A 12,196-nucleotide genomic window follows, 5' to 3' on the forward strand; every position below is an offset into this window, starting at 1 on the left:
TTTTTTTGTTTCCCCCCCCCCCCCCCCCCCTTATATTAGAGCTGCACAACATTCATTCAACATTGTAAATACAGTGACGTTGGCAAAGCAATTTAAACAATGCAAAAAATTTAGCTCTCAAAAACAAGGGAAAAAAGCATTAAAATGGGGGAAATATTACTTAAAATAAGCAAAATTATCTGCCATCAGAACAAGAATATTTCACTTGCTACTTAAGGCCAAAGAAACCAAGCGAAATTCGCCAACATAAAAGCTGCCCGGTAAGAAGAAATATCTATATACATATATATACATATACAAAAAGACTACAATAACAAACACAAAAGAGACACAAGCAAGTCACAAAAAGACATGATGATGCAAAATGACCAAAAAAATATGCAAAACAACTACAAAGACTAACAAAATGATTACAATGAGGTGCAAAACGACTACAGAGAGATTCTCTTTCAGTCTGGGTGCCTTGCTTCTATGAAGAAGAGGTGGGGGCCTTTTAAATGCCTGTGCCCAGGGCCCCATTTTCTCATAATCTGTCCATGGATGTGGTTTTCAGACATAGCACTGGAACAGCAATGAACGACTATGAGAATGTCATGATGGAGTTGGCGGTGCCCTTTTACACCCAAGGGGCAGACTCTCCCTCATTTCCTCATTAAATATATATTCTCATTATTTTTCTGTTCTGTTGTTACTCTATTTGTGTATTTTTGGATCTGTGACTGTAACGTGTGCTGTGATTTTTTTTTCCTGCTCAATCTGTTTTATATAAAGTGTCACTCGGCCTGCCAGACAAGGCTCTTTTGCTGTAACTTTGGATGCTGCTCATGTTTAATGACCGAGGGAGGCTTTGATTCACCATTAGCTCCTCTCCTCTCAAACTGGGGTTTTGTTATGGTTTGTTTTGAATGGAGCGATATTTATGTGAAAATGGGGGGAAGTTAACGAGTTTGAGTATTTTCAAGACACCCTGCGTAACCACTGTGTTCTCATGCATACTGAGTGTGTGTTTTGTTTCGTGGGTGTTCTTGTGTTCGAGAGCATGTACAACTCTTGGTCCAGCAGTGGCTCGTGGTGGCCAGCCAGAGAGGATTGCGTGCGATTTTTTAACAACGTCTGCTGAGCTTTTCAACAAAAACATTTGATAAACAGATTGTGGAGGTCTGTGTCTGATCCCTGTTCATGCGCAGCCTCTGTGTTTGTGCGCAACACTCTGGTTCTTCAGAGACTTTGACGCATGCAGAATGGTGGGCATCCAGAGCCGCCTGTTAAATTACATCTGCACCAAAACCACAGACCTCCATACCAGACGAGCTTCCCTTCCAGCCAGCCAGCAAGTCGGCCAGTGACCAAACACTACCCTACCGAGACTACTACTCTCTTTCTCCTGTTTATTTCTTTTAACATCTTTGTCTTTGCTGTCTTCATATTTCATAGATTAAGGCCTTGGTGTGAAAATGTGTGACATGACCTTTGATTCTTCTTGGCAAAGACTCCAACTACACATGGCACCATAAACAAGTATAAACAGATACCGCAGACACACACACACACACACACACACACACACACACTTATGACTAATCACAATGACTAAAATCTAGCTCAGAAACCAAGAGAAACACTTTGGTTAATTGCTGTAAAACAAAAAATTCTGACTGCCTAGCTATGTGGTTGCTAAACAATCACAGACGATGGTAAAGAGCAAAGCTGTAAAACAGACCTGAACTCTGCACACATGGTGGCAATGAACACACCTTTTTTTTAAGTACTTGTGTGTAGAAGTCTAATGTGAACTCCCAGATTTCTCACAATCCCCTGCTCCCAGTTAACAGCAGTGTGTAATTTTATGTAATTTTCAAATTTGAAAATGTCAACTCGTGATTGTGTAACTGCTGTACCTCACTGTAAACTTTCAGAGCGAACTCTCCTTAGATGCTAATGATAATTTTATGTCTTCAGACCTGCAAACAGATTGAGGTCTTGACATGGCTTGATGACATGAGGAGCTAGATACCTACTGCAGCATGTCTAAAGACTGTTGAATCAGGGTCCAAGACGCTGGAGAGTGGTACTTTATGCTTTATATTAATAATCAGCAATTAAATTAACTTTGCCATGCCATTAGTCATGAAGTGTATCTCTCTTTTGTCACCTGTCCCTGCTAATGGTGTGACTTTGTTGTCTTTTAAATAAGAACATTCCTGCAATTGTAGTCTGCAGTTTTTCACAGCTATGCACCATTTTGTCTCACCCCAATTTCATTGTGTAATGTCATAAAGAGTCACAGTTTTTGGCAATTAAGCACAAGCAGGCTGAACCTGAGATTACACTTTGCACCCCACATTATCACAAAATAACTCCTGACAAGTCATCGGTGACATCTAAGAGAGCTGACAAAAACAGCTCAGAGGAGAGTCGGAGTGGAAATTTGTCAGTTACACGCATCATTTCACCAGTGAAAGCCTGTGCTGTTGCCCACTCATGATACGCAAACACACTAACTATCTTCTGGTGGTTTCCTGTTTGCACCTGACCACGGTTGTGAAAACATTGGGCAGAGGAGGATGTGGTCATTTCTTCCAACCAGTCTGCCTGTCACAGTTTCTTAGAGCCATCTAGGCCAAACACTAACTGGGCCAGAGCAGAGCACTGACATGCACACTGTATATAAGCCATATACTATACATACAGGTTATTGTACATGTTTACACCTTGTGTTTGGACATATAACATTAGTGGGACCATTCTAGTGTAACTTATCCTTTACCAGTGCTGGAGATAGTGTCTGACTTTAATAAATAAGTGCATAACTGCACATAAAGTCATGTATGCTTGAGTAGATGTCAGCCAACGTTTAACCCATTTATATCTGGACATTAATGTCTTCTGCTTCTAAGCAAGGAACATGTTTACTTGGCTTTCTTGGTTTCTTTTTGCTGAAATGTCTGTGTTTGGCTTGGACAGGACATACTGTGCTTGTAGATGATGTAAAAACAGATCTCCTTCGCAGTAAAAGAGATTTTCTTATGGTAGATTAATTCGCCCATTTCCGCCAATAAACAGTAAATGCCACAAATTTTTGTGTGGTGTTTTGTATAGTAGGACGAGATGCAGTAAATCATTGTGGCAAAAGTTACAAGGGGCAAACTAGTATGGCATCGTCACTGTGGGTGTAGATGCTACCTCTTCTTTATCCTATCATACTCTTGTGCTGGTTGTTGATTTAGCAGACAGCTAAAAATTATTACATTGCTATTTCGTTTTGCCTTGTTGTGAACCCCAATCCAAAAATGAAACAAACTAAAACTAATTTTTTAGCATATTAACAAATATTGTCCCCTTCTCCTCTTCTGTTTATATGTCCAGTTCTTTGTGTGTGACGTCTGAATCCTGGGATGCTGGTGACAATGCTGTTGGCTCCTGTCTGCGTGCTACTGATGCTGGGGGCGCGTGCTCTTGCTGGAGGCTATCCCCCAATACCCCACATGAAATACATGCAACCCATGATGAAAGGGCCTATTGGACCCCCATTCAGAGAGGGCAAGGGACATTACGTTGGTGAGTAATCCTTGTGGGTGTAGTATATGCATGTCTCTTTTACTATTGTGTCTCACTCTGCCATGCATAAGGTGTAGGTCTTCTCACTCTTTAGCAACAGTCCAGTGCAGCAGCTACTAAGGCATTTAAGAGAGAACATAATTCAATGGAAGCACTGGTAACAGTAAGTTTGAACTGATTCAGTATAAGTTGCTGACTCAAAATTATTTTCTTTCCCTTTGCAGTATTTTGTTGGCCCTACCCTGATAATTTGTACTTTTCCCAATTATCTGTGAGCTTGATTTGGATCATATGCATCAATATCCAAAACTACACAGTAAAGAAAGAGACATGCACATAAAAATAACTTCCAATGAACATAGCAAGTCTCCAACATTGCATTTTAAGATGTGACTGACATGAAGACCCTCCCAGTAACCAGGTCAGACTAAAGCCACTGGTTCTCCTCGGGCAGTTAAAGGTCTCATTCTAGTGTGCGTCTCCTTTCCCTGTGGGTCCAGCTGCATTTGGCAGGTCCTCGATTGGGGCCCAATGGAGGCCTGATTACCCACTGTTTGCTAAGCTTCACTGAGCCAGTTGTTCCTCCTGACATCTGGATGCTGTTACCCCAGTGTTTATCACATATTCTTCAGCTGTGGGGTGAAGGAGAGAGTGTGAAGGAAATAAAAATAGATTAAATAAAAGGCGCAGGCAAGGGAACTGGGAAAGGGAAGGGGTGATAATCACCCTGAAAAAATGTGCATGCTGTCATCATTATCAAATTTGACTCTAACTACCAATACAAGTTCTGGATCATATGAAATGTGCCTTGCATTATCAGAGGCCCCTTCTTCAAAGCAAATGAGAAGGACATTTTCCTTTCAGTACCATATTATGATATTTGACAAGAAAATACTCCAGGATTCAGACCAAATTAAGTGTTGAAATTGTGCCTTTAAAACCCTCACAGACACATCAAGGTTTTGCTAAAATAAATTATGCTTTCTATAAATGGGATTTCAAAGTGTGGCAGAAATAAGATTTCGATTTGGAGGCTGAGACTAATACCGCCTTTGGCTCGCATGAATGCAATGCCTCTACTGCCACTCAGTGGTCATATGTCCACATTGCATCACCATTTGGAAGAATCGATCAAGTATTAATTAATCATTTTCTTGTCAACAGTGATCACAAGATAACACTGTATCAGGTGTAGTATTAAAATCTAGAGTCAACTTTCTAGAAATGTAGATGAAAAATGTCCCTGTGGTTATACAAAATAGATAGAAAGGTATAAATAAATTGTATTGTACTATTACTATCAAACAACATGGCTACAAAATCTCACAATCGCATATTGCGTGTAATAACTTGAGGAGTCTTGTTTGTCTGGAACAATGAAGAGAATGTGGTCATGATAGATGTTCAGGTAAAAAGAAAGATTAAATACTATATAATTATACCTACAAATTTGTTAAATGCTTAACGACATTTAATGTAGAAAAAGGCCACCATTCATGTATACAGGTTTTCAAGCTGTGCTAGCTTTCACATTCAACGTTTTCCTTCACACAAGCCTTCATGAGCTGTGGCTTACAGTATGTATCAATCTTAGCTGGACAGGAGTCAGTACCTCAGCATTGTGACTGTCCTCCAGTTTGTTTCGGTACCTCCTTTCTTTGGGTTTCCTCCTACAAGAGCAGATTTCAATATATTTCTTGACTTTGTCCAGCATGTATTTCAAAGCTCAGCTCAAGTCTTTGAATCCTGGAGAGCATCACTGCAAGTAATGAAGAAGCCATTATATTATATAAGTGTGAAGCACTTTATTTGTTTTCTCTGGGTGATATATTAAGATGGTCTGCAATAGGGCTGCTAAACAAACAAAACTGGGTCTATAATTACACGCCTGAACACCATGTTTTTTTGTGGATGTTTGATAATTGAAGAAACAACCTTGCTATTCTAAGAGCCACTAGTGGTGTAATAATTTAGTCTGACCCCAGAGTCGCACCCTCACTGACAGAGACAAAGCTCTATTGTACAAAAAAAACAGAAAAAGGTCAAATCTAAACCTGAAAATTCATCCAGTAAGCAAAATCATGGAGATTTACTTTGCACAGATTGGGTATTAATTTTGATACATCTTTAAATGTATGGGGAAACTGGGGGTTTGGTTACAACCATGGTCTGACCAGGTGTTCCTCACCCTTTGGGACTTTACTAGTGTTGCTGCATCCTCAAGCTTTAGCTGTAAAGTTGCCGTGTAATAGAAATCTCTATCTCTAATCTCTAGAAATTTCTTTGCATGCTTGATAAAATTAAGTTGGGTTTTTCCCCTACCAAATTTATTGCTGTTGAGCTGTTCTTGAATAAGACACCTAAGGCATTTCAGTGATCCCAAATAGTACAATACTACAGGTGTTTGGGAAGCCATGGATCATATAATGCTTTCTATGGATATTTTAAAAATATCCATAGAAAATATTCACACTCCTAAAGAAATAAACAGGCTTGGATTGTCTTAGCTTTCAGTAGGGTATAGCTGGTTAACATAGTGGTTGGTTCCTTGATACATACATACATACACAAAACATACATTTTACTTGACAAAGAGATCCAAACAGGCGCTATACATTTTAAAATATGGATACCAGTCATGTATGTTTATTATAAAAAGAATACAAGGGGAGCTGCCCTCTGGCCACCTGACCTACCAAGAAGAGTAATGTACTGTACAGGCAAGGTGTTGCTGAGACAAGCCAGTGTGTTGTTGTTCCAACACACCAGGTAAAATTGGTTCGGGGTGATTGGAGTGTTCTGCAGAAAGAGCTTGTTTTTCTGCTCTTTGTGGCCCGGCTTTGTTCAGCTTCACTCTGCCAGGAAATAATAATGAGACAGTTTATGACATGTGGCACACCTCTTCGACCTTGTGTCCTCTCACAATCACACAATATGCATTTTACAGACACTCTCAAAGCCAATACGCCAGTCAGCTGGAAAACAGAAAACTCAGGAGCATACACAGTGGAGCACTGTTTTATATGGATTGGATATGAACATATGGATGGATTGGAGACCTGTCCAGAATGTACTCGGCCTGCCGCTCAGTCTGTGCTAGGATAGGCTTTAGCCCTGCAAGACACTGAACAAGCAGAAAACTAATTGATTAATGACCAAAATAGTGATAATACAATGGGAAATGTCAACAGGTCACGAAAAGATATAAAAGTGAATTCAGAGGACTCTTTCCAACAGACTAGCTGCTTTCTGACATTATGTTTTCAAATTCAAGATGTCTTTAATTTCCAGGTTTTAATTTGACATGATCCCAGGTTGTCATTTCACACATTTCTTCTATGTAGCTACTAAGTTCATTATGTCATCTTTTCCTTCCACTGTTGTTTTTCCTTTACAATGGACTCGGACATCCCCAGGTAGATTTTGGGTATACTGAGCTCACTACAGGACTGCCTCACTGACAGAAAAAATTATAATTTTCTACAACTTAATTCCACCAAAACAGATATCCTGATTATTGGTCCTCCACATATCTCCAGTCAAATTCTGCCCTCTACTGGCAACCTGCTTCAACACGTGAAGGCTGGTTCAAGAAATGTTGGCGTTCTGTTCAATAATAATTTGTGTTTTGAACAAAACATGTTTCTAAGCTTCACTAGCTTTTACCACTTTAGACATACAAAAATAAAGCCTATCTTAAATCCTACTCATGCAGAAACTGTTATACATGCTTTTATCTCCTTACACATTGACTATCAGAATATCTGAATAGTTAACAGACTGTACAGAACACAGCTGCTAGGCTCTTAACTAGGACAAGGAATACCATTATATCACCCCTGTTTTAGCATGGTTGCGCTGGTTCCCTGTTTGTTTTAGGATTTGTTTTAAGATTATATTCATTATTTTATTTATTTAACAGGGACAATGCACAATATATGTACTGTACCAGATTTAGCTAAAAGCTAATTCCCATCTACAGTCCCTGGGCAGGTGCCAATAGTGTGCAAAATATTACAATGAAAAAAAAAATACTAAAATCCCAAAACCAAACCTTACATTTCATAAATATATAGAAAAGCCAACCAATTCAAATAAGCCAAATCTAACAAACTAAAAACAGTATCAAATATACCATACCTCCCAAAACCATAATAAACACAACATCAACAATCCACATACAAAAATAAACAAACTGTCATTACAAGAATATTACCATACACCATACACAGTAAAAACATACTGACAGCATTCAGTGTCTCATAGCTCAATGACTACATACCTGATTGTCCTTCAACCATATTTTCACAATACCTTTCAAATTTTTGAATGTACTGCATTCTCTGACACTCAGTGGTAAGGAATTCCACATCCCAGCTGCCTTTACTGAAAAGCAGTTTTGTCCAAATGTTGTAGACTGAAACTCAACACAACAGTCCCTCTAGAGGAAGCTCTTGATAACCTTGAGCCCGGTCTGCTTATTGTTACTGTTTGAGAGGTTTCGGTGCTAAGTCATGAATGATCTTATATACTAACCCAACATTGGACATAAACAGGAAGTTTTCAAAAGTCAAACAGGTTATGCTGTTTGACTATATTACAATAATGATGAGAATTAGGTTTTTCATCCATGACTTTCAATGCTTTTTTATACAGACTCTGAAGTGGTTGTGACAGTATCATTGCATGCATGTACAGTTTTGCAGCATCTGTACTCATTTGATTTCTTATAAATCTGAAATTAGCAAGATTATACTTTACTGTTTTTAAAGCTATTCATGGCCTGGCTCCTGATTACATTTTTGATATTTTAACTCCTTATGAGCCTTCTCGTGATCTAATATCTTCTGGCAGGGGCCTCTTGCCTATTCCTGGATACAGACTAAGAACGAAAGGTGACAGAGCATTTGCGGTTAGGGCCCCGAGGCTCTGGAACAACTTGCTTGAGGAAATCAGGCTGGCGGGGTCTGCCTCTTCTTTTAAAAGCTTATTTTTACTGGAAAATATATCCCGATTTTATCTGAGCTGCCTATCATTTTACTATTATTGCCTGTCATTTTATAATTTTATCATGGTTTCCTTGTTTCATCTTTCCTTATGTACTGCGGAACATATTTGCTATAATTCAACTGTGATCCTTGTTCTTTCAGTCCATATTTTACCATACTGTATTTTATTACCCATGTGGTTATTATCTGTATTTTATGAGTGCTGTGAAGCAATTTCTACTAATTTCTAGGTACTAAGATGTCACCTATTTTTCTCACATTCCTTCCTTCTTCCTTCCACTGTTGTTTTTCCTTTACAATGGACTCAGACATCCCCAGGTGGATTTTGGGTATGCTGAGCTCACTACAGAACTGCCTCACTGACAGAAAAAATAATAATTTTCTACAACTTAATTCCAACAAAACAGAAATCCTGATTATTGATCCTCAACATATCTCCAATCAAATTCTGCCCTCTACTGGCAATCTGCTTCAACATGTGAAGGCTGGTTCAAGAAATCATGGCGTTCTGTTCGATAGTAATTTGTGTCTGTCTGTCTTGATAAGTGCTATATGAATAAAGCTATTATTATTTTATTTTTTTTATTATTTTGTTTATATATTTTTTTTTAACTAAATGTGATTTTTTCTGTATTTTGGCAAATTATCTGCTGTGACAATACACAAAAATAGACATTTTAATTGATTATATTTATCAATAAACAAAATACAAAGTGAGTGAACAGAAGAGAAACCTAAATCAAATCAATATTTGGTGTGACCACCCTTTGCCTTCAAAGCAGCATAAGTTCTTCTTGGGGCACATAGTTTTTGGAGGAACTTGGCAGGTAGGTTGGCCCAAACATTTTGGAGAACTACCCACAGCTCTTCTGTTGGTTTAAGGAGCAGCAATAGCTTCTCCCACTTCATGTAATCCCACACAGATTCAGTGATTTTGAGATCATGGCTCTGTGGGGGCCATACCATCATTTTCAGAACTCTTCGTTTTTCTTTCCACTGAAGATAGTTCTTAATGACTTTCGCTGTATGTTTGGGGTTGTTGTCATGCTGCAGAATAAATTTGGGGCCAATCAGATGCCTCCGTGAAGGTATTCATAATGAATCAGTATCTGTCTGTAGCCTACTTCTCAGGAGCAGAAGATCATTTATTATGACCAAATCCCCAACTCTCTTTGCAGAAATGCAGCCCCAAACTTTCAAGCAACCAACACCATACTTCACTGTTGTCTGCAGACACTCATTCTTGTACCACTCTCCAGCCCTTCTGTGAGCAAACTGCCTTCTGCTATATTAATAATATTCCAATTTTGAAATGCGCAGCTATTTATCTGCACCCCAGTTCATGTGTTTCTATGCATAGTTGAGTTGCGTGGCCTTGTTACCATGTCGGAGGCTGTTTGGCTACAAGTCTTCCGTGAAGACTGTCTGATTAGACATCTCCGGACAGTAGATGGGTGTACCAGGATCCCACTGTTTTCTGCCAGTTATGAGCACTGCTTGACATCTTCATGATTGTGAAGGGAACTAAGCATGATGTGTCTTTCATATGCTTTCATATGCTTTCATAAGTTTTTTTGGCTGACCACTGCGTCTACTGTCCTCAACTTTTCCAATGTCTTTGTGCTTCTTCAAAAGAGCTTGGACAGCACATCTGGAAATCCTTGTCTGCCTAGACATTTCTGCCTGGGATTGACCTTGCTGATGCAGTATAACTACCTTGTGTCTTGTTGCTGTGATCAGTCTTGCCATGGTGTATGACATTTGACAGTATACCATCGTTAGCAACCTCACCTTGTTAGCTGGGTTTGGCTGTTCCTCACCCAGTTGTATTCCTCCTACACAGTTGTTTCTGTTTCAGTTAATTATTGTGTTACAACCTACATATTGAATTTGTGATCATTAGCACCTGTTTGGTATAATTGTTTAATCATGCTCCTGACAATATGCCTACAAAATCCCTGACTTTGTGCAAGTGTACCAAGAAGAATGGAATCTGATCTTTTCCAGTTTGGAATTGGGCCACTTCCATATGTGGTCCAAATCCGATACAGATCGGATCTTTTTAAATGCGACCTCAGTCTGGACACTCAGGTCGCATTTGATGCAAATGTAGAGCAGCTGTTCTGCTGCAGACGGAGCCGCACTTGCTCCACAAAAAGCCATAATTATACACGTGGCTCTCTTCCTTTTCTACCTCGCTATCTTCTGCTCACAAATTCCTTTTCTTATACCTAAAATTCACCGGACCGGGGCTCTCTTCATAGTTACGTGCATGCTATTTGTCCGAGCGGACAGAGTGGGGAGAGAGAGGGAGAGAGGGAGTGAGTTGTGGGGCAGATGCTTACAGCGCCTGAAACCGTAAAGAAAAGAACAGAAAGTTGTGAACACGTGTCATAATTCGGGAGAAATGTGAACCGTGAGAGGACAATGAAAAACGGGAGTCTCCCGCGAGCTAACTGGAGATAACCTCTGTTGCTCCTTGTTTACTTCTGTAGCCTGCAACAGCGTGCTGCGTGACATCGTGTTATTCTTCTGCGCATGCGGGTCACTTACAGGCTGTGGACAGTTCACACTGCAGTCTGATATAGGCCACATTTAAAGTATAATGTGAATTGTCAAACAAAAAAAATAGGATCTGGGAAAAAAATCGGAATTGAGCACTAAGGCCTGCAGTCTGAACGTAGCCTTTATTATTATTATTATTACGTAGCCTATATATTACGTTACTGAGACAAGGGCAAAATATATAGTTATATGTAGTATAGTTATATAGCCTACCATTGTGGCTATGGGACTTTTTTTTACTTTCTTCATGGCCACGGCACTCAAGGGACTAACTGGCAAGGTGATCATTTTCAAATAATGAACCGACTGTTTTTTTTTTTTTATCAAAATCCATATCCATATCAGCAGAGCAATAGGCTAACGCACAGCAGAGTAGGCAGGTAGATTTTAAAATAATATTATGACTTCATTTTTATTAAATAAAGACATTGTTCTCATAATAGTATGTTGATGTTTTTTTTTCGCAAAATATTACAACTTAATTCACAAATTGTCAGAGAACACAGATATGTGGGATAGATTGTGAATATGTGCAGAAAGTTTCAAACAAACACAGGCGTGATTTAAGTCCATTAATTTAATAAGGATGTGAATAGGCACCCTATGCACATTTCAAGAGGTTACTTTCCCAAACAAGACACAAACAAGGAGGACTTAGACTAAATCATGGTTACACGTGGGTTGACTCACTGGGGATGATAGTCAGTGAGAAAGGTTGATCTACATTTGAATACGTAATTGAAAGCAACACCTGAGAGCCATACTGCATATTCCATTATATTTTTTTACATTTTTAATTGTCGCCTGCCAACTGAATTTTGTGTTTGAAGTGTTTAACACTCAAAATTATCTTGGGTACCCAGACCTTCCACATAGTATGTGTCCCCTCCAACGTTGAAACAAAACCCTTAGAATTTTATCAATTATTTTTTTAAATTGCATCTGAAATGAATTGCTTACCTCAGCTTTAATAATACTATTATTGTTATTATTATTTAACTGGGAAGAGGCATGCCCACCTAGCAGAAAGAAAGTGTATACCATTTCATTCCATTGGTGCATCG

The 12,196-nt window shown here is 39.0% G+C and overlaps 1 protein-coding gene across 2 annotated transcripts in view; it reads left to right on the forward strand.

Annotated features, from left to right (window-relative positions):
- Positions 1-12,196, forward strand: part of col8a2 (collagen, type VIII, alpha 2) — a 49,723-nt gene that overhangs the window by 31,610 nt on the left and 5,917 nt on the right. Inside the window, exon 2 of one of the 2 annotated variants that reach the window (XM_046057873.1) lies at positions 3,367-3,558. The exons of the other annotated variant lie outside the window; for it this stretch is intronic. Within the exon in view, the coding sequence (XP_045913829.1) occupies positions 3,396-3,558 (163 nt within the window). The 5' untranslated portion in view covers positions 3,367-3,395. The remainder of the gene's footprint in view (positions 1-3,366; positions 3,559-12,196) is intronic. 2 annotated transcript variants of the gene reach the window in all.

The sequence above is a fragment of the Micropterus dolomieu genome, linkage group LG09 (assembly GCF_021292245.1).
Source record: "Micropterus dolomieu isolate WLL.071019.BEF.003 ecotype Adirondacks linkage group LG09, ASM2129224v1, whole genome shotgun sequence".
NCBI classification, from domain to species: domain Eukaryota; kingdom Metazoa; phylum Chordata; class Actinopteri; order Centrarchiformes; family Centrarchidae; genus Micropterus; species Micropterus dolomieu.